The sequence below is a fragment of the Rhopilema esculentum genome, chromosome 9, assembly GCF_057945365.1.
Source record: "Rhopilema esculentum isolate cy_ngs chromosome 9, ASM5794536v1, whole genome shotgun sequence".
Taxonomy (NCBI): domain Eukaryota; kingdom Metazoa; phylum Cnidaria; class Scyphozoa; order Rhizostomeae; family Rhizostomatidae; genus Rhopilema; species Rhopilema esculentum.
In genome coordinates, this window is record NC_142823.1 from 5,566,209 (window position 1) to 5,587,993 (window position 21,785).

The window sequence follows — 21,785 nt, forward strand, 5'->3', positions numbered from 1 at the left end:
AGCAATAATGAAAAACCTACCTCTCTCATCTTTGTAGAACTTGCTAGCCACAAATTTTCTACCTCCAATTTCACAAACCCCATCTTTATAGACTGGTTTTGGGATTCCTTCCTTTTTACAAAGTTTAGCTAAAATTTCTCTTGGTTTTTCCGAGTCCCGCCATTTGCAACACCCAACCCTAGTGAAAAATGTTAATAAAACACATTGTTGCACAGTTGCAAAGAAAAAGCAAGAGTGAAGAAATCCAAGGTATTTTGCAAAAGCTATTGAATTTGTGTGCAGTATTCGGCAAGGGATATCTAAGCTAAAAGCGATGCGATTATACACGGTAAGAAAGAAGTTTAGAAAGCCGAATTTTCATGAAACAAGATGCAGGCGAAACTGAAGAATCCAGTCAGGATAATCCAATTATACTAGTGTCATACAGTTCGAGGAGTTTTTTGGCTGCATGAGCGAATCACAGGTCGCCTAGGGTCAGGGAGCGCTCTCCTAAGAATATGACATCCAGCAAAACATGATACCGGATTCTTCATGTCCGCCCAAGATGCTTTCGAGTTAATAATTTTAGTAATCTACTTAGTAGTTAGTTGGTGCATTCGATAACAATATTTCGTTTATATATAAACATGACCAAGTGTGAAGTACAAACTTTAAAAAAACTTACTGATCGTATGACAACGGCAAGCCGCATCTTGGTCTATGTTTACTATAAAATCTGTTTTCAATGTCAATTTTCGTCTCTCCGATAAAGTCATCCATTGACATTAGGTCCCAATCCTTTACTTGTATGGTAAGGAGGTTGTCAAACGGCAGCTCCCCTTCGAATTCGAACATTCTACGAAGAAAGATTAAGGAAATCAAACTTCATTGATTTAAGATGGAAATCGGTCATATTCTTGAAGACGATGTCCCACTGCGACGTCAAATGCATTTTACCTAGGCTTTTGAAGATAAAACGGCAAATCACTCTCATTCATTCAGTACTGATTTGTTCATAATTTTGTTGCCTCTTGTCGTGCATTGACAAGTAGAAGGCAAAAGCAGTGAGAAAGTTTATTTTTGAATCCCTCAACTTCAAAGACTACCAAACAACGCCGACTAAAGGGACTGTTCTCTTATCTATGATGCTGGCTTCAACAGAATTCATATCAATGTAATGTTTTTTGAAAGAACCAGAAACGGTGTACTGGAAGAAATGACTGCAAATTTGTGCCTAGCATTACAAATACCTCTTAATATAAAGGTCCAAGGAATGACAAGAAATGGAAAATGAGTAGAAAAAGCTTTATATTTCAAATGTACAGCAGAAACGAAATTAGAATCATAATGTTGTATATGTTAATGACAGGAAAATTCACATACCTTCCGAACTCGGGGTTCAACTGCCTTGAAACGAGGTTCTTTTTGTCATTAACTTTATGTCTACCAAGAATAACTACAAGATATGGATCAGCCTAAAAACAAAAATATTTTTCGATGAAAGCAACAAAAAGCTGATCTCTGCAGTTTGAGATGACTGAGAAGGCAATTGCCGATGCTCCAGATTTACTACCTAAGGCAACTCTATCACGGCAACTCTATTCTACTTTCAGGATAGCTTTAAAAAAAGATACATTTTAGTACATAACTACAGGAATATTTTTTACATAGCGCTCAGCTATGCATACAAGTCCGGATTTTTTCATAGAATAATAGACTATATGATTACATCCAGAAGTGGAAATAAGTAAATATAATGGAAAAGATCACAGCTTTAAAAAGTTTTGCTTCGAATAGCTGTATAAAAATTTGGTGGATGTATATATTGATTGCTTCAAATCGCATAAAACCATCATTCGGTCTGACACAAGTCTCTTTATAAAATGCAATTGAATTGGGTTGACCCAGCAGTAAATATAGACTTCTGGACACGGCTTGACATAGATGACTTCTTACAAAAAAAATTCCTAGAAGTAATTTATACTTCTAAATCTGTTATAGCGTCATCAATGTCATATAAGCAGAGTTCTGCTTTATATTTAAACAGACCCGTGGTCTGAATTACAAGTGCATTATCAATAATTTGTCATAATAATATTAAGATAGCATCACTGGGCATAGCAATAACTGCCTGTATTTTCATCCTTTAGATATCTGACATCTAAAAGATCGCATCTTACCTTGCCATTCGGATCAGCTGGTTTTAGATCTAAAGCCTGAAAGAAAATTAAATATTATAGACAGCAGAACAAATGACAGAAAAAACTAAAAGAACAGATGATAGACTTTGTGATGATTATTTATATCAGTCTATTTTAATTCTTTTTTCGTCTCTTGAATTCAAAGAAAAGGTGTGAAAAGAGAAAAAGCCTTTTCCCTTTTTGAAACGTGTTCTGCAACTCTTAAATAGAGGATGGCAAGCGATTATTACATAATAACAGTTCAGTTTTTAAACGAAACAAAATTCAGTTTAATTTATCAAACGGTATAGCTAGCAGAGTAAAAGGCATTTCTATATATTCTTTGCTATAGCAAGAATTGCTTATTAAATATTTTGTGGACTTGGTAGAACGGCTTATGCACAAAAAAGATAGATCGTCTTCAAGTTACGTAGCTTGACAATACTCTTCTGGCAAAAGCTACTTGGTCTAAGTTCTTTATGCAGACCCGTCGCTATAGGGTCGCACGTGAGGCGTGACACCTCCCTTGAAAAATGAGTCCATTGCAAAAACGACGAGTTTTTTGCCATCAAAGCACACATGAAAGGCTTGACTGAAAGATGCTTTTACTTACCCGAATACAATACACTCTGACTAAAATTTTCACTGGATCGTATCTTGGCAAACTGTGGTCTTTAAATGTTGTCTTGAAGGTGTTTGGACTACTATAATCGGGAGGTAGGCATTCAATTTTCCATACTCTAATGCAACCCTGAAGCAAGAAAAACATTTGATTAAAAAGCTACACGAGGACAGCGGATAAAATCATGATTCTCTCAGACATCCTTTCGAACAAACAGGTTTCAAGGGAAACAGGGAAAGGACTATGATGGAAAGAGTAATCTTGAAAATTCAGCTTTTTTAAATATATCATCACTTAAGGAAACAAAAGTATAACACTAGCGTACTGAGAAGGGGGCAAATGAGCAAATCCTCAATACGCTAATGACTTCAGCTAGCAACATAGTCTACATCAAATTGTTTTTCGAAATGGTATGTATTCTGGTATCCAACAGAGCGTGGTCACAAACTTTTCCCAAGCTACGCCCGCTCCCTTCTTCTTTCCTTCCCTAAACATTTCCACCTTGGCTAGGCCTACACAACTGGATAATATAACAATACCAACCTTGAATTTCCCGCTAAATCTCTTACAGTCAACATCATCATCATCGTCGTCGCCACCTGAACATTTTTTCCCTTTGTTTAATGGGAATGTCTCTACTGTATCTAAGAATCCTTGAAAGTCTTTGACCCTTTCTAGCTCACAGTCGTAAATCTACAAGAAATTGCATCGACCATTGAAAATCAGTGGGAACGAGATACAGATTTCGTTCTACAATAAGCAACATCAAAAGTTCAAAAATTGAGTACCTAAATTTGTTGACACTTGTAAATGATCTGCTAAATTCCCGGACAGACGGCGAGACGAAATAATGTATATTGAAGTTGCACTAATTTAATCGAGCTTTACCTCTAATTTACTAACGGCGGGACTTCCTCCATCTTTCCCGCAATTTGTAGCATCTCCATTTGGTATCGCATTACCATTACCTCGGATTGTCACGTGCAAACGGGTCCACCAATCAATAGCCTCCTCTCGCTTTTTCTGGGTCTTATTATTCTGCTGTTTAAAAAAACGGACGTCGTGTCAGGTAATCAGACACCCATCAAAGCACACTCAAAAAACACAGACTCGAGAAATACAGACTCGAAAAATACAGACTCGAAAAATACAAACTCGAGAAATACAGACTCGAGAAAAACAAACTCGAAAAATACAGACTCGAAAAATACAGAAGGCCGTGTGCAAGCCTATCATTAAAGAAAACACAATTTTTCGAAAAAATGTTTAAAATTCGCTCTAATTTTCCTAGTATAATTTTACCTTAATTTCACAAAAAGTGGAAGTAACCACAAAAAAGTTTGTAATTTTGCGTAACGTTTTGACGTCTTACCGATTTTTGTTTAGTTTCAGAAGCAATAACGACAGGGGGCAAGATGTGAACTTTGGCAACATCTCCATTTGGTTCAGATGTGTTCGTACATTTTTTGGCTGAAAAAACCAGAAGAAAAAAATTTGATGATTATTGTTATTACTGACATAATGATGACGATTATCATGATGATTATTATGACATATTTACGCTGTCTAAAGTAACTGCTCAAAAATGAAGAAAAACATGCTTACTGTACAGCTGCTCTGTTTCAACCATTTTTATATAAGCATCTGGTTTCTGAATATACTTCTGGAGGGAGTTGATGACGTATGACCCTGCCAAAACATGACGACCAAAGGCACGACAGTCAGTCACTCTGATTGTGACGGGGGGTATGTACCTCTGTTCTGGCAAATCCTGTCGAGGACAAACAACGGTCATACATCAAAGCTGTTACTATCTCAATTTCGCTTCTAAAAGAGACTTCTTATGTTCTTCACTTACAATGTTTAGTCAAAACTTGAATATTTAAATCCCAAAACTCGAATACCAATATCGATGCTGACCAGTACATTTCTGTTTATAAAGACGGGAAAATACTTCTCTTGTCGAAATACCAAAATATTTTCACAAGAGCTAAGAAAACAGACTCTTAAATAAGTTTACACAGAGCAAAGAAAATGTGCAATAGAGAAATCACGAAGCAAGTAAATAACAACATCGTTCCCCATTTTAGGTACTTAAAATGACGCTGATATATCCCTGTGCTTTAATTAAATGTTGCCATTAAGAGTTTATCGAAGGGTCCATTTAAAAGATTACCTTCTGCTGAGAGGGAACCTCTTCTCGTAACAATTAAAAATAAAAGAAAAGCCTTGAGATATATTTGAGTGCTATTTCATTTAACATTTGTCTGATTATCAAACAATTCGACGTAAGCGCAGAAATGTTTTGGCCTCCGTGCTGCATTGAAGTTTCATAATATACTATTAGAAATTGACTTACAACATCAAAAACGACAACAGGGTCCTCGAAATTCGGATTTACACTGGCATTTTTACAGATACTTGATGTAATTGACTGCTTGTATTTGTCCTGATGACGCCCTGTTTTGATATCGATTTGCCTTATTTTGTAACAGCAGTCGAGATCCACACGTGGTCGCCTGACTTGTAGGTATTTGACACGCTTCATTTCACGAACACCCCAGAAGAATACCTTAAACGCAAAATGAACATTGGGATTTCACTATGGGAAAAAGAACAGTCACAGTAACAAGTTGGACGCCATCTAAGCAGCTCGCAAAATCAAATATGAATACAACTTTCAAAGCATCTGTGTTGACGTTTCGAAGATACTAAGTATAAAAACTTTCAGCTGGGCCTAATTTTGCGGGATTCATTTTGTGCTGAAACTTTTTTTCTTAGGATACAGGCAAACTCTTTATAAAAAATCAATATCGTTATCAATAGATATACACAAAAAATTAACATGCAAACATGTTATCATTCAAGTTGACCCAAGAAAACCATGATTTGCTTAAGAGTTTTGCTAATTCGAAGGTGAAGTTGGAGCCACTCAATTTAAAATGAAATACCTCAACTCTGAATTTTTTCGTTACAGGTTTTATCTCGTGTGGTATTGGAACGGTTCCACTAGAAGTAGGTTCTGGGTCGTAGGGCAATGACAGCTCATCATCACCAACCTTGAAAAAAGAAGATATGAGTTAACTGAGCTCATTTAAAAACAACACAGGATTGGCTGGATGATTTTCATAGACTACAAAGTGCTAATGTTAAGGACTATCAGCATCTAAACTTTAGAATTAAGAATAGAAGAGGCAAATTATGAGAAGACAAGAAACTTTGTACAATTGTTTATTTGATTCCCGAATGGAAAATAAACACTTACAACTCTTCATTGCAGACAAGAGTTAATTATACTGGTCTGACATGAATAAGGCGGTTTTATAAGAGAGCAGAGAAATGTGCAGCCTTGATTTGTCACCGAATAGAGTGAAAAATCAAATAGGGTGAAAAATTACATTTTGAACTGACAGACACTAGATGCACGAATCCATGGAAGATCAGTTTTTAGGACAATTCTATTGATATTCTTAGGGCATGTATTTTTTATTTAATTAGATAGAAATTGTAAATTTTTATTGTAATTTACTTATAGAACTGAATGGAAATTGTGGATAAATACGATTAAATGAAATAAATGAAATGAAGAATCCCCATCTTCTTGAAAGTACCCGGGGAGGTAAGGGATAGGACAACGAGTCCGGGTTCACAACATAATGTGACAGGGTGGCAAGTTTCCAGATAAATGAAATTAATCCTAATTCTGTTTTTAGAGATATCAAATTAATACAAAATATTCTTACCTGTAGTAGCTCAAAGGCTGCCAAAAGATCGCCTGCTTTTTCTTCGCCGTGCCAGATTGGAAACCATTGCAAAATAGGCGGAAAGAATGGCTTTTCATAGGGCTGGTTTGCAAGTTTGACAACGGGCATTGCTAGTGATCTACCGATGAATTCTGTTTCACCCTAGAAAAGAAGAACAAGACCCTGTTTACACGATAAAAACTGGCTCTATTTAGCAGCAGTTTCGGTCTCAAGTAGAGAAAGGTGTTGCAAAAAGGATTCTATTTACATGAGGTCTCTATTCCTTGCTCCGAACAGAGATAGTACTGAGCCTGTTTGGAACTGAAGTCAGTTTCGATCCTATGTTATAGGCCAACTAGATTAATCAAGAAACAATAACTATTGTTCTTTAAAACGGATTCAGTCTAAAATATTAACAATTCAGTTTTGACATTTTTTATGTGGTCATCATAGGGAAAACGTTCTTCTTCTGTCTGTGCACGGTAAAAGGAAGAAACAGGTTAGAAAAAACAATATGCGTACAATTGTGGCTCAATCCTTCATCTACGTCTCTTTCTTGGTGTACTGATGGGTAGCCCTCTCCAATCCTTCCCTTTTATATTTCAATTCTGCTACACTACGGACCTGCACTAGTAGTGCACCAAAAAGAAAAATACTTACATTTTTGTCTTTGTCGTAGATCTCAATGACAACAATAGGTGGCGAGACGCAAAACTCATCCGCATTTCCCCATAATGTGATATTTTTGAATTTCAACATCTGGTCCCACGTTGGGCTCCTCGTTTCCCAAACCACACGAGTCTCTTTCACCTTGTTACAATAGATGACACGAGCAAATGCATCTGAAAGACAAATTCGGTCGACCACCTCTTAACGGAAATTCAGGGATGCCAAAGCACATTTTGGAGGAGGAAGGGGTTCCAGGCGAGTTGGCAAACTTTTAAGGTGTTTGCCATCATTATCTGTGATGCCACAACCTTGAAATCATACCTCGCCAATATATAATAGTAACATATGATGGAGATAGACCAACCCTGTTAAATCAGGATTAGGTCTAAGGAGAAGAAGAAGGTATGATGGAGATACCTTTCCTGTCTATGCGCATTTTTATTCGAGGTTCTATTGCTAAAAACGAATTCCGAGGCACAAACGAATACCTTATTGCATTGATTATCTTTTGTAAACGGTATACAATAAGTGCGGCTGGTATTAACTATAGACTACACTTCGATGCACCAGTCACGCTGTGCTTCTTAGATTTTCGGAAGGAAAAAGCTGTCAGAGATGATGAGACACGTAAAAGAAGCAAAATAGAAACAAACCTGAAAGACCGGTGTCATCACTGCCAAACAAACTTCTTGCTTGGTAAATGTGGGCTCTCAGGATAAACTGGTTGCTTTCTGCAATAAAATCAATCATATTTAAAGCTATTGTGACTGAAATAATCAGATGACAAGCTTTCTTGGAGAAATGTCCTGTAATACAACATATTTCAATATATGGTGTTTAGGTGCAGACTGTTAAAAAGGTATTCTAAAAATAATTATTGCTAATGATTAACCTCGTGGTTTATGAAAATAATATGTGAAATTGGAACATAAACGTCAACTTGCAAAGATATGATATCTGAATTTCTTCTTAAAAATCCTTACAATGACTTTTTGACCAATTTTAAAACTTTCAAAGAAAGTTTTCTGCTTGTAATCTTACTAGAAACGTTAGATTCTCGCATTTACGTAGGATTTTCACATCATAATCTGTAACACGCAAAATAACTGTAGAAAAAACAAAATAAAACTGATTCTTAACCTCCCTTGCTTTTGTGTTCATTCTTAAAAAATTAGATTTAAGCTATCATACAAACGTGAAGTAGGCTTATGCAAGAAAAATCCTTCGCTGTTAACATTTATCTTTCAAAGTGTACGAAAAGTATCGTATAATGAACAGTGTACGAATCATTCCCTTTAAAAAACCGATGAAATCATGAATATGACAGCATCAAAGAAATATTCTGTCGTTTACCTGTGTAAGTGATGGTTCGTGGTGGTGGAGGGAACGGTGTAACCCAGTCATTTGCCTGCAATGACATTGAAAATTGAAAAACTTTATCGAAAGATCTAGGATGTACTCGGATATCTTAACAAGAATAGTTTAACAAATAGTTCTGCTCTAACTAGAATCAAAATTCACTCCTAAAATATTCATAAAGGCGCATGCAACGTGGAACTTCATAACTCGACTTCAATTGGGATAAAAGCCTAAAGCCTCGATTTTTACATCTTGTGACTGGGGCTAGACTGGAGCTAGTGATTTTGCATGGGGATCAAGAGCTCCGTTCTGATCGTCAGCATAATAGGAGATAATATACTGAAAAATGCGCTTTATTGAATCTAACAGGACAAGAATACCAGATATTCACCAGCTGGGGCCAAGGAGAAACACAGTACTGTTGATGTTGAAATGCTTTTTCGGTGAAAACTTTACAGTACTCAGACAAATACAGTAAGAAAGAGCTGCGTTACTAATGCATTTTCCTTTTACCGCGAGTTTAATGTTTCACTGAGCTTTTATTTATATTGGAGACTTCCAAAGACGAATTTTCTCACCAATTTGAAACCGCGTGGGGCGTATCTAAGCAGATTCCGCTTCTCTGACTCCAACCCAAGCCACATCATTACATTGATTTTAGCATGTACCATCCAATCTTTGTCAGGTGACCCGCGCTTGCCAACCATCTGATGAAGACATAAACAAATAAAATGCTGGGGCTTAATGGTTTACAAAATTTTTTAATACTGAAGAGAAAAATTTGCTAAGAGAACATGGTAGTCATGGAAAGGATACGGTGACCACCAAAGCCCCCCCCCCCCCCGAGGTATCTAGAAAAGGGTATACTAGCAATAAGTTCAACAACAGATTACAATTCAGTTATTTCCGTCAACCAAACTTTTGTCAGGTAAGCAAACTTTTTGGCGCCCGGTTTTGCTTTTACTAAAAGCCTCGATCAGCAAGTCCGAAAAGGAAACTCCTATTGATCGGCATTGTATGCGTAGGCCTGCTTGTCAAACTATAGTCACGACGCCCCGGAGCCTGTCCATAACTAAACAGATAGATGCACGAAGATCACATCCAGTGTAAACTCGGAGCTGAAACTCCAAAGTGTTCTGGTTTAAACACCAAAGCGTGTTTAACTTTGTGTATATGATATCGAGTACTACATGACAGACGTGAAACACAAGTCGTTTGACAGACATTAACTTTATTCTAGTAAACAAATGAAATGTCAATAAATAATTAAAGATCAAATGTCCGATACTAAGATAGAAATTTAAACCATAAATATAAATGGCATAATATTAAGTTGTAACTAAATATCAGTATAGATACAAAGAGTATTCTCACCCTCATAAACAACGTTTTGGGGGTGCCGCAATAATTTCCCCTTTCATGATCATTGTCAGAGTAAATGACATCGGTTGCGGGAACTCTCGCGTATGCCACGCGCTTTCCACCACTCAACATCCAGATAAAAATGTCGGGTAACCCATGATGAGGCTACAAAAGAAAAAAATTAACAAATAACAGTAGAGTCCTGATTTTGAATATGCTTATTTGGTTATTTACCAGACTGAGTAAATGATGAAGACTTACCTCGACAAGGATTTCTTCCAATTTTTTCAGGAAGCACTGTCGCATTTTATCTACTTTCTCGGAAATTAATTCTTTGTCAGAGCTCGAGTTTCTTAACATTTCGTCAACTTCCTTTCCTATCATGAGCTGAAAAAAAAACAACAAATCTAAAAATGAAGTGACGTAATGCACTAAGATCTTTCTATTGAATAGCAGAAAAAATTACCTCAATGAAATAAAATTGTTTAGGAGGAGTTTCCCCAACACGATACTGCACAAGCGCAAAAAGTGTTCAACAATTAACTATTTACTATCAACTTTAACTATTAACATATTAATTATCATACTATTAGAATAGAACTATTAGAATAGACTATTAACATTTGTTTATGAATTATAAATAAGAAAAATCCTTCTTGCTTTCATGATTACTTCTCTTTCAATGCAAATATTCACCAACACTTTACTAGGCAATCTAATCGCGGTAATTTGCTTTTGACTCATAGGAACAGTTTTCGGTATGGCCTGAAGTCTATTCGATATATGGGGGCAAAAATGTGGAATGACCTACCGGTAGAAATTGGGAGTTCTCCTTCAAATATTCTTTTAAAAAAACCCTTAAAACATTTTTACAAAACAACATAGTAATCAATGATGGTTTTTTTAACTTAGTCTATAAATAGATGATATTATTCTGTGAAAGATTCATAGCAACTTACAGATGTTTTTTTTACTTTTAGAACTAAAAATTAAGCAGAACGCATTAATTTACTAGGGGGTGCTTTCTCCTCGGTTAGTTCATAAACTACTAATAGAGTGTCCTCCTTTAAATAATTTCCTGTGTATAATACTAGCTTGTTTCTCCTCAATTATGTATTTGTTCTGTTATGTCTATATTAATTAACTTCCTTTTACATTGTTTATACTTTAAAGCTTAGGTCATTTCTAATTTGCAACAAGTGTATGTATCCAGTGGAATTTAAAATAAAACTGAACTGAACTGAAAAAAAATAAGGCTATTTGTAAATACCTGGTCTTAACATCATCTGCTGGTAACTTAGTAGCCCCCCAATTCCCCCCCCCCCGTTTAAAATGGAAGGATATGCTTGATGACTTGAAATAACTACTGCGCTTGCTTGTTGAGGGCTTATGGAGGGTTATTCAGTCACTGATAGGCAGGTATTTGTTTGTATTCCAAGCTCCCAAACAAGAGAAGGCTACAGCTAAAAGTGGATTTTTAACGAGCAAAAAAGTGTTTCGTTCCATGCATTCACGAAGCATCGACCAGATTGGTAGCACAAAAGAACATACCACAGTGTCCCTTCGAAGTTCCAGGCGCTCAATGTCTAGATCGTTTTTTATTTCCAATGTCATTTTGTCGTCCATTGATTTTAACAGGACCCTGAATGGCAAAAACATACCAGTCATTTGCAAGCTTTACATATCACAATACTTACCTACAGTTAACTAAAATAGCCAATTTAAAACGAAATAGATTCACGTGCTGCGCCATTACCACAACAATCGTCTTGTACTGTGTAAGAATGTTTTGAAAACTTTTCTTTATTACATTTCCAAAGTACATTTGGCAATGTTTGCCAATCACCTGTTTACTTTTTAATATGATATCAAAGCATGGGAAAAGAAGAAATGTACATCATGAAATATTGGTTGACTTTACGTGCACCATAAAACATGTAAACTAGCCTTGCGACATTGAAGTAAAAAAGTATATCAAGGCCCCGTAGACGGAGAGGGGGTCCATGACGCTGTATCTTTGCAACAAGACCTTTCTGGCTCGATATTTTCTGATTACTCCACCTTTCTTATTCAGTTTGATTACTCCATTATTCAGTTTGCATCACAGCCCATGTACATTATTTGCATGAACATTTTCAGAAAAAATCGGCTAGGTCTTTCTGAAGAGAAATTAAAAGGCCGGAATAGGAAAGCAAGTTAGATCTAAGAAAGATGCTAGTAAAATTTCCAATGTGTCGACTTCATTACTTGGTTAGAAGCATCTCTGACCTTTAGAATAAAACGGGTTGTGTATCAAGCCATGCATTATTGTTATCATTTTGCCGTAAAAAAGAATTGCATCGCAAACCTACAATCTTGGGCAAAATTGTTGGAACAAATTTTAACTTATGAAAATGCTTAAAACAATTGTAACATAAATAAATATTGACCATCCCCAAAGTGGATTTGTAGCCACAGCATCTAATCTCAATTAAAACAGCTTTATCATTGAAAGGGAGGGACTGGGTGTAGGGTTGTTTACCTTTTTGAGAAAGCTTTTTCGTATATCTCAACCTTTATTCCGGGAGTTAGTAAATCGAGGCCTGTATAGTCGCCAAATAAGGCCAAGTAACTAACCTAATGGGTGTGCAGTTGGATTTTCCTGCTTATTCAATTCAAGCAATACCGAATAAGACGTTTATCTCCATAATGGAAACGAATGATATGCAGTGGATTACCTGCAACCAAGCATCAGCTCCTGCAGTGCGGTCTTGACAACAGCTTTGGTTCCAGGAAGGTCCAATTTGACACGCTCATCAAGTTCATCAAGGTTATCTTCCTACCAAATGATTTAAAAATGATAATCAGTTGGGGTTCTTTTTCCTTGAGGTTTCAAGCATTTATGATGTGCTGTGGTGGCATAAAATAAACATAGAGTATTTTTTCCTATTCATTTCCAAGTCTATTGCATTCTGGGTATCAAAAATGCGTTAATATTGCATAGCACCATAGCAACAAGGAAGATGACTATCAAATGATGCTTTCAAGTCTTCTTTTATCAATCTCAAGGAATGATGTTTCGATCCAGGACCATAACTGCTATTGATCTTAGGAGGATGAAGCCCCTGAGGACTATAAAAATCCTATGCTTCTAATGACAGTCCTTCTTGTTCCTACTGTTCCAAAACCAAGTATCTTCCCAATAATTATATCCTTCCTACGGCACTGCATTCAGATTGTATAGATCACAGAAAATAAGAGAGAGGGGAGATGTTTTGTCACGCAAGCAATAGTAGATGAACAATACCATAGTTTTGACTTTAAATGTCCTGATTTTATATCAACATTACGAAGTAGCCTTGGGCCCGGCAAAAATATACTTACAAGCATATCATACTGCTTCTGAAGCATAGCATGCTGGTAATGCCGTATTCTTTCGTCACACATTTTAAATTTCAGATTTAGGCACGGCTTCTTGTTTTCCCAGTCCATCGTACAGTACCTTTTTGACTGATCAATAGGCTTAACTGGTTTTGTAATTGTGAAGCAATCGCTTTCCTCTTCATTTGGCGATAATAACAGATTCAACTCTTCCTCACTCCTAGCGCTTTTAATCGATTTGGTATCCTTAGAAAAGTTCTCTTCGTTGTTGAATCCAAACTCACCTGCGGTTAAGAAAATGTGAATCAAGGAGAATCCCTAAACATGGATCAGTGAGTCCCAAGAGAAATCAACAGGGCCAATCGAAGTATAGATGGTCCGGGAGCTTCAGCGCTAGCGCATCACCCCAATAACCTCTTAACATTGATTAGCAATACCACGTGCACAACAGTGTTTCAAATGGCTAAAAGAAACCCATCCTTCCAGCAGTTCCCCCCTTCCCCAACAATACAAATACTGTTTCGATGGCCTGGCTTTAAAATGAACACAGCTAAACGCTGGTAATAAAGCCATTATCAAAGAGCTTATCAACAAATTATCTGGTTCTTATTTTGAATTTAACAAGACTCTCCATAATCTGAATGCGCAAAAATTTTTTTGCAAATTGAAATGGTGATGCAGGGAGCTGAAATGCTCTTTTTAATCCTTTGATTTGAGCAAAGAATCTTGTTTTCTACCAGCATGTTTCGATCTTAATAATGAGGTCATATGTTGGAGCATAGTTGCCGAAAAGCAAGAATTTATAAAAAAGAATCTGAACTTTGATGGTTACCTAAAGCAAAAATTGTGGGCATAACTCACATACAATAGCCTAGGAAATTCTCCTTGAAAATAAAGACTCCTGTCCGGGAGCACTTTTAGAATGGTCTTATCGCATAGGCAAAAGGTAGTAACAGAGTCTAAGTCACTAGCACCCTCCCAATAGAGTGGAAAAAGGTTTACACCGTAAAAATAAATTTTCTAGATTTTAAATTTTGAACAAGTGAGAAGAGTAACACGGTGAAATATGAAATATATCCAAATATGCAAAGTCCTATTTTCTATTTCCTGAGATGTGGCAAATATAAGATTTGGAGTTTCCTAACAGAGGACTGTTACTTCTCACTGCTGCATAAGATTTAGAACCTGGGCAAAATTACAGTGATTTGATGGGGAAAAGCCTCTGCCAATGTTGCCATATCTCATGCAACCTCTAACAGACCTAGCTGGTTTAGCATAATTAGAGGTATTTCCTTGTTTTCTTTCAGGTCATATGTCAAAAATCTAAAAATTCTAAAGATTTATACTTTTGAAGACGCCATAATTTTGCCACTCCATTCATTTGGCAACCAAATCAAATTTCCTTCACGCAGCAGCGGGAGAATGCTTTGATGAGGCTTATCCTCAACTTACCTATCGATATCTCAAATTGAACAGGTCTCTCTCCGACTCTTCTATCGATCATCGATGCATCATAAAAGCAGCTGAAAAGTTGAAAGGTCTTTTCTCTTGGCTGCAAAGAAATAAACAATCGTTATCAAATGGCACGACAAGAGAAAAACCTCCATCCTGGCATACAGGTTGTTGCAGTGCTGGCGATTGTATATCAAGTATTAGTGAACATTCTATTTTGCATTTTCTTCAATGGCATTACTTTTAATGGTGATAGATGAGCCCGGGGAAGTACCACCGATCTGCCTATTTGTGCTATTAGTGGCTATGTCACTTTCAGTACTAGTTTAGAGTTAGCTTGTGGTTGGTGAATTCACGGTGGCTGGGGAATCAAGCAGGCTGTTATGCTAGTTTGATCCTTGGCTATTCTTGGAGTACAAATTGTAATGGCGCACCGTAGTCTGCTTCCAGACGGTACAGTGGCCCAAACCAATTGGAGACTGCCTCATCAGCTGGCGCTTTAGAAGACTGCCTTATCAGCTGGCGAAAAATCTTGAGCTGCAAGTTATAACAGATTTCGACCGAAGCCACATGATAATTTAAGAGTCCCTCTTGTGTATTCTAGTATTATGTTTCTATGCTGCTGCTTATGCAATGGTGAATAAGTCAAGTATCACTAACGAATCAACTGCAGACAACTTATGTGGCAACTTATAAATTATTTTCAATCTCCTTTTCGGACAACCGTGAACTTGATCTCAATCTTGATTCTATGCACCATCATCTGCAAACTAAATTTCCCCAAGCACTTTTCCTTACAATGACCAAAATCAAACCTCTCGATCCAGACAATAATGCTCCCCCTCTCCTATCTCACTAAGTGGCGGGGTCTGTGCATTTATTTCTTCTGATGTACGGCCCTCTCGCCCAAAATACCATGATATCTCCAACCCTGGTTTTCAACTCACATGGCTCAAAATTTCCTTCCCCTATGCTTCTAAATATATTTGCTGCCTTAACCGCTCACCCAACCCTTAATATAAAGCGATTCCTTTTTCAAATACTTCAAAAACAACAAAGAGGATAAAAGAGATTCCACTCACCATCCGCTTTACACCTGGACCAGGATTTTTAATATCCTTCACCTCAACAACCCCCGTCTCACAAGGTTCGTATTCACTGACTTTGATTTCAAGAAGCACACGACCGCGATATGAAATCCCTTCTCCCTGGAAACGAATGAATATGAAATTTACGATGAAAAACTCACTACAAAATATTATAATACCCTTAGGGGTAAGACAAATTTAGAAGGTGACACCAGGCCTATTGGTTGCATGCACTACATTTCCTTAGAGAAGAGCAAAATGCTCTCCAGTAAATGTATTTGCTATTGCATCTATAATGAGAAAGCATCTAAAACTAAAACTGATGCTGGACGGTCACAACACCACACCAACTACGCCGGGGCGGGCTTGAATCCAGTGGCGTAGCGAAGCTTAGGGCACCTTAGTTTTCGGAAATCTGATTCTGGGGCGGAAATCTGATTCTGAAATCTGAAATTTCTCAGATAAATGTATTGCCCATTACATGAATATTTTGCAGATTGAATAAACATGATATGATGATTTTTTTCTAAATTTTTTTAATTTCTAAATAATTTTTTATTTTCGAATCTGGAGCAAGGCATGGGAAACACAAAGTCACCGTCAGTGCTTCTAGCATTCAAACTTTCCCACCAGGAGATTCTAAACATCGAACTGTGATTTCTAGCCAACGGATTCACATATCAGTAAAAAACTCCGGGAGGGGATCAGAAAAGATAATTTATGAAGAAACAATGAAGACCATAAATTGCAAATGTTTATGTAAAAATAGCAATAAAAACACATATATCAATCAACTCACAATTCCCTCGTTCAATTCGTTGTTTTCATTGAAAAAGCTGTAGTCTCTTGAAGATCCATACAAATGGATCCAACAAGGCCCAAAACTTGGTGGAAATCCTAAACAAACAGAAAACTCGTGTTTTAAATAGTTACTTCGATTGTTAATTGATAACAAGAAGCTTGAGTAAAAACCCAAATTCACCAGATATTGGTCCCGTATATAAAAATTATTGGTAAAACAACAAGAAGCGCTTAAATCTTCAGAGATGCTGGAAAAACGAGGTCCTAAATTAAAATTATACGAAGTAGACCCTAACACCAAAGAATAATCAACAATCATCTGAAAGGAGAATCAAAGTTTTCTTATCGAAACAGTGCACAAAAACTGGTAACAATCTCTTGATAACAAAAGATAATTTCAGTGAGAGCTATGTTAGAAAAATGATTAAGATTCCAAAGAGTGCAAAATGAATTATCCAAGAACAATCCATACATACCATCGCGACCAAAGCCTCCCTCCATCGCAGAAATATCTTTTAAATCGATGAAGTGTGTTCCGATTGCCTCATCCCTACAAAAAATCTTAATCTTTCAGTTTGGCAAAACTTTGAAAAATGATCTAAATTCTAAAAGGAAACTGCGTGATTCTGACAACGAATGTTTTATTGATAACAAATCTCTAAATCTCAGGGATCAATCTGCAGCATAGACATAATCATTTTTGCAGCAAATACCAGTTCTGTTATGTCAGCAACAACTTACAAATAATTTGCAATGGTTCTAGAAAAAGACGTGTACAGTAGATAACTCAGTACGGTTCTTCAAAGATGTGTTTTAAAGGAGAATATTCATGCATCTAATTAGTTAAGGAAATTCAAGAGAGAGCCAGCGATCAAAATCTAAATTTTCAGTGGAAATGCAAGAAAGACGTCTTTAATCTCAAATATGGCATCGAGAGGAATTTCGTGCTAAAAAACTCCTTTTACTGAAGCAAATGAAACCCTCAAATTTGCAAAAAACGAGTAAAGAAGAACAGTTGGAAGGAGGAGGAAAAGGAAAGAAACTAGGATTAAACGGAAGAACAATGCAGCATTTACAGTAAGTGTTTGATATTTCGCAAGTCCAATTAAGACACATTGTGATAAATGCACTGGTCATTCTCTTATTCAACATATTTGCAGAAACAGTCGTTAGCTATTTGTCAATGAAATCTAATTTGCTTCTAATTAGCAACAAATTATCTAATATTGGTAGCATAACGGTCAACATTTTTGGTAGCCAGGTTTTGGGCAGCAACTCCCGTAATGCAACATTTGCTTGCAATGGCAATCGTTACCAACAATATCTTCGATTATGTAAATATTCGTTAACTTACCCATCACGTAACTGAATTTTCATCCTTCTGCACATTGGTATAAGCTGCAATGAAAATGAACAGTGAAGATCGGATAAGTACAATATCTAATACAAAAGTGAAACTCTAATCAAACAAAAAAATTAGAAAATTGTATGTTGTGAAATGAGATGTCAAATGAAATAAAAAAATGAGATAATTATCTTGAGGCTGGGTAAATTTATTATCAGATGTGTCTGATATGAAGTTTAAGGTTGGATGCTTCTTGATTGCAAATAATGTTTTACTTACAAACTCCCAGAACACAATTTCTTGGTTGAATTCGGGCTCGTAGCAATTTTTCACTGTTTTCGTTCTTCCCTAGAAAATTTTGTAAAACGTCACATCAAAAAAAGGAGAGCTTCCTTGAAAAACCTGACATGATGGCTAAATTGTAAAGAAGAAAGATAGAAAAAATAATTCATCCATATTGAAACAATATTACAGCAATAATACGTCAATTTAATGTTAGTCCCTAAGTTCCTCGGACCCCCATTTTGGCCTTACAGGGGGTCCAGTCTGGGTCAAAGAGGGCTAAAGCTAAGATTTCAAAAAAATTCTCTCAAATAGTAGTCTTTTTTGACAATAACTCTCAAATGGTAGCATAAGAACCGAAACTATGTCCTTGGTTGCATCCATATCTTTGATCGCATCTGGTCCTTACTCGGCAACTTTCCTCGCCATTGAATAATTTTGATTCAGGAAAGATAAAATCTTTCAATGATAAAATGGTTCAATCCACCTCTGTATCTGGGTTGCATGTATCCAGGTTACAATTTAGGTAACTTTATGTTTACACTACAAAAAATCTTACTCGGATTCACTCTACCCAGGTTCATTCTAGGTTCGATTGTATAGTTAAGACAGGCAAGAGACTTTCAAGTAAACACTGATCCAAATAAAAACATCTCTTTTACTTTTACAAGGCTTATTGTCTAAAAGTAGGTGGAGAGTCCAGTTAAAAGTCATTAGAACTCCTAGTCAAAAATATAGTCAAAAATATCAATTTCTAGAGGCATTAGCAACAAACGTCAATTATGACTTCGACTTTTAGCGGAAGGCTGGCCCTTGCTATTTTAACCATGCATTAAAATTCAATAATAACAAAATATCTTACACTAATGATGATCACCCAAAGTTCCCACTCAAGAAACTTACCTTGCATCCAGCAAAGGTGACCTCGACATACGGATCTGCCAAATCTCTTATCTAAAATGGAAAATTAACTTTCATCAATCAGGAATGGAGAAAGAATTGAGCCATGTGCCACAGCAGCTTGCTTCCTATCAATGTAAAGGTAATGGTGAACCTGTGAATAGAAAAACTCTTTCTTAAACCGAAAGATGCCACTTGTCTTTTTCCAACAGCATGACGAGGAAGGGCGAGTGGTTCTTTTCCTCGTTGCATTTTGTCTCCCGTTGATATTGCAACTTGGTACAGTTTTAATGCTGGCAGCAGAGTAGAAATATGTATCGTTGCCAGTGGCTTCGTCTCTGTTTGGCAGTCAAGTGCATTAATCACTTGGCAACTTCACCTCCCTTCAGCGTGGAAATTGGTTTTGCGACGTGATGTAAACTTGATGATGGTTTTTCGACTATGTTCGGCGATTTATAGACATCACAATATATATTTTAATTTATATTCAAACTGCAACACATAAATCTCAAAGCCCAACTCTGCTACTAGCCCCTGAGATAATATGCAAAAGCGATGGTTTGAAAACATAGGGGCACCACTCTCATAATTCTTCCTTTACATACATTTTCTTCCTATCACCTTGCACGTGATAAAAACGCTCAAAACCAGTAAACTATTCAAAATCTTGTCAAATTTCATTTAAGAAAGAAAAATGACTCACCTTCCCGGTAATTGCCTTTTTCACACTCGCCATTAATGTATTCTCCACTGGGGAAATAAATTAAACACATAAAAACATAAGACAATTAAACCAAAAACGTTTCAGCAAAAAGCATTTGGAAATGTAGAAATAGACAAAATAAACAACAAAGGAAAATTTTTAGACAGTAAACCATTTATTCAAGACTACTTTTTCCTTATCCCCTTCCCCCATCTCATTTTACACCCTGCTATTCTCAGTTGAGTGAGATAAACGCCCCCATTAATTTTAACCGAAAAATGACATCTTTTTGACAAATCATAGACAACCAGCAAATGTCTTCAATGTGCTTGTGCCCCTTGTATTAGAATCATATATTAAACGCCCCCCCCCCCCTATAAACAGCAATTATTCAATTGGGGATTTAACGTAACAAATGTTGGCTGTAGAACAAATTTACATGCAATTATGTCCAGTAGTAGCTCACAAAACCTCCTTTTAGTTTTACCAAGAATTCTCATAATTAATGATAAATTCAAATTTTGCGTCAGAGATCGAGAGAAAAACATGGAGTGTAATACAAACTCACTTCGTGGAATCCCTTGTGCTGCAAAAACTCGGACGGAATATTGTGCAACAGTTCGTAAGGCTTGGATGCATGGGGGTAGTAACAAATTTCTTAAAAAAACACAAACAAGAGTTGTTATTTCGCAGGTTTAACCAATGCCAACATACTACAAAGTCATAGATAGCACAGTTGTGCAGATTGTGACATGAGCATCGTTTGAAGGGTAACTGTCTCGTGGAAAGAGTGGAATTTTCTCAAAATGGGGATTGGTGAAAAACGCATGGGTGTATTGGTACAAATTTCCCAACAGTCGTTTGCTATTATCATATAATTGCAAAGCACTTCCAGTTGGAACTGGTCCCGTACAAATGCTTTGCCTCGATAAAGCCTTAAGATTGTTTAAGCTAAACATTTAGACTTCAAAAGCTTGAATACCCTTTACAAAATTCGATGTCAAAAATATAGGGTATTTACAATATTCTGAAAACAAGAAGAAAAATGATTCTTACTTGTCAACGTCGATATCTTTCATCTGTTGAGGTACCTGGATATAAATAGCACAAGGTTATTTCATGGAAAAATGCTCAATCTATGTAAGATACATAATTAATGTAAGAAACAACAACTTTAGATGCGTTATTAAATGCATAATTAACACGGTTGCCTGATGAAACATAGTATTAACTAAGATCTGACCTGTCCTACACACCCAAACATGGAATTAATGTTAATTATACAAATTATTCTATCGAAATACATATTAGATTTTATCGAAAAACAAATTATCTACAACATTCATGACAAAAATTATAATTTTTCTCTCTTGATCTTAAAGCAATTCTGCTCCCAGAGCAAGTAAAATGAGACCTAATATTGAAACAACGTCAAAGCTGCATCTGCAGCAGGTAAGATTAAAAAATCCTATTGCTATGAAACAGTTCTGTTCTTTAAGCAAGTAAATCAATGCTAAGTCTCTGCCTATGGCTTTACTTCAATTTCAGGTTTAAAATAAGTTTTTTTATCAAACTAATGCATTTTGTAACTCAGAAATATTCAGTGATATTTTGGTTCTAGCAAAGATTTTAATAAAATTCCAAATTAACAGCCAAATTGAAACTCTTAGTTAAACCAAAATGAACAGCACAAACCTTGATATGTTCCCCTTTACCGGATACGGATACATCCACACGAAGATAGCCCTATAAACGAAAAGAATTGGCTGGTAACAGAGATCCATAGCCATAGCACTAATTTTAAGATTTAATTTTTCGAGTGAAAAACCAGGAAAAAACCAAACAATGTAAAGAACTTAGAGCCAAAACTATCAGAAAACACTATTCTAATGAAAAATTAAGTTCTGTGCATCTAAATTTTCAAGACAGACCATATTTAA

The 21,785-nt window shown here is 36.3% G+C and overlaps 1 protein-coding gene across 3 annotated transcripts in view; it reads right to left on the reverse strand.

Annotated features, from left to right (window-relative positions):
• Positions 1-21,785, reverse strand: part of LOC135688753 (otoferlin) — a 54,737-nt gene that overhangs the window by 13,159 nt on the left and 19,793 nt on the right. For 2 of the 3 annotated variants that reach the window (XM_065205728.2, XM_065205726.2), the window contains exons 13-44: positions 21,541-21,591; positions 20,902-20,936; positions 20,414-20,502; positions 19,846-19,892; positions 19,146-19,196; positions 18,240-18,308; positions 17,970-18,013; positions 17,092-17,165; positions 16,614-16,711; positions 15,809-15,934; positions 14,727-14,826; positions 13,278-13,558; positions 12,632-12,732; positions 11,466-11,556; positions 10,176-10,301; positions 9,927-10,079; positions 9,131-9,259; positions 8,547-8,601; positions 7,847-7,924; positions 7,185-7,366; positions 6,525-6,686; positions 5,733-5,840; positions 5,141-5,353; positions 4,387-4,552; positions 4,154-4,251; positions 3,670-3,822; positions 3,325-3,474; positions 2,773-2,910; positions 2,160-2,195; positions 1,363-1,454; positions 665-835; positions 21-178 (exon numbers count right to left, since the gene is read on the reverse strand). In XM_065205728.2, coding sequence (XP_065061800.2) covers positions 21-178; positions 665-835; positions 1,363-1,454; positions 2,160-2,195; positions 2,773-2,910; positions 3,325-3,474; positions 3,670-3,822; positions 4,154-4,251; positions 4,387-4,552; positions 5,141-5,353; positions 5,733-5,840; positions 6,525-6,686; positions 7,185-7,366; positions 7,847-7,924; positions 8,547-8,601; positions 9,131-9,259; positions 9,927-10,079; positions 10,176-10,301; positions 11,466-11,556; positions 12,632-12,732; positions 13,278-13,558; positions 14,727-14,826; positions 15,809-15,934; positions 16,614-16,711; positions 17,092-17,165; positions 17,970-18,013; positions 18,240-18,308; positions 19,146-19,196; positions 19,846-19,892; positions 20,414-20,502; positions 20,902-20,936; positions 21,541-21,591 — 3,625 coding nt within the window. The remainder of the gene's footprint in view (positions 1-20; positions 179-664; positions 836-1,362; positions 1,455-2,159; positions 2,196-2,772; positions 2,911-3,324; positions 3,475-3,669; positions 3,823-4,153; positions 4,252-4,386; positions 4,553-5,140; positions 5,354-5,732; positions 5,841-6,524; positions 6,687-7,184; positions 7,367-7,846; positions 7,925-8,546; positions 8,602-9,130; positions 9,260-9,926; positions 10,080-10,175; positions 10,302-11,465; positions 11,557-12,631; positions 12,733-13,277; positions 13,559-14,726; positions 14,827-15,808; positions 15,935-16,613; positions 16,712-17,091; positions 17,166-17,969; positions 18,014-18,239; positions 18,309-19,145; positions 19,197-19,845; positions 19,893-20,413; positions 20,503-20,901; positions 20,937-21,540; positions 21,592-21,785) is intronic. The other variant, XM_065205727.2, reaches the window with a different exon arrangement.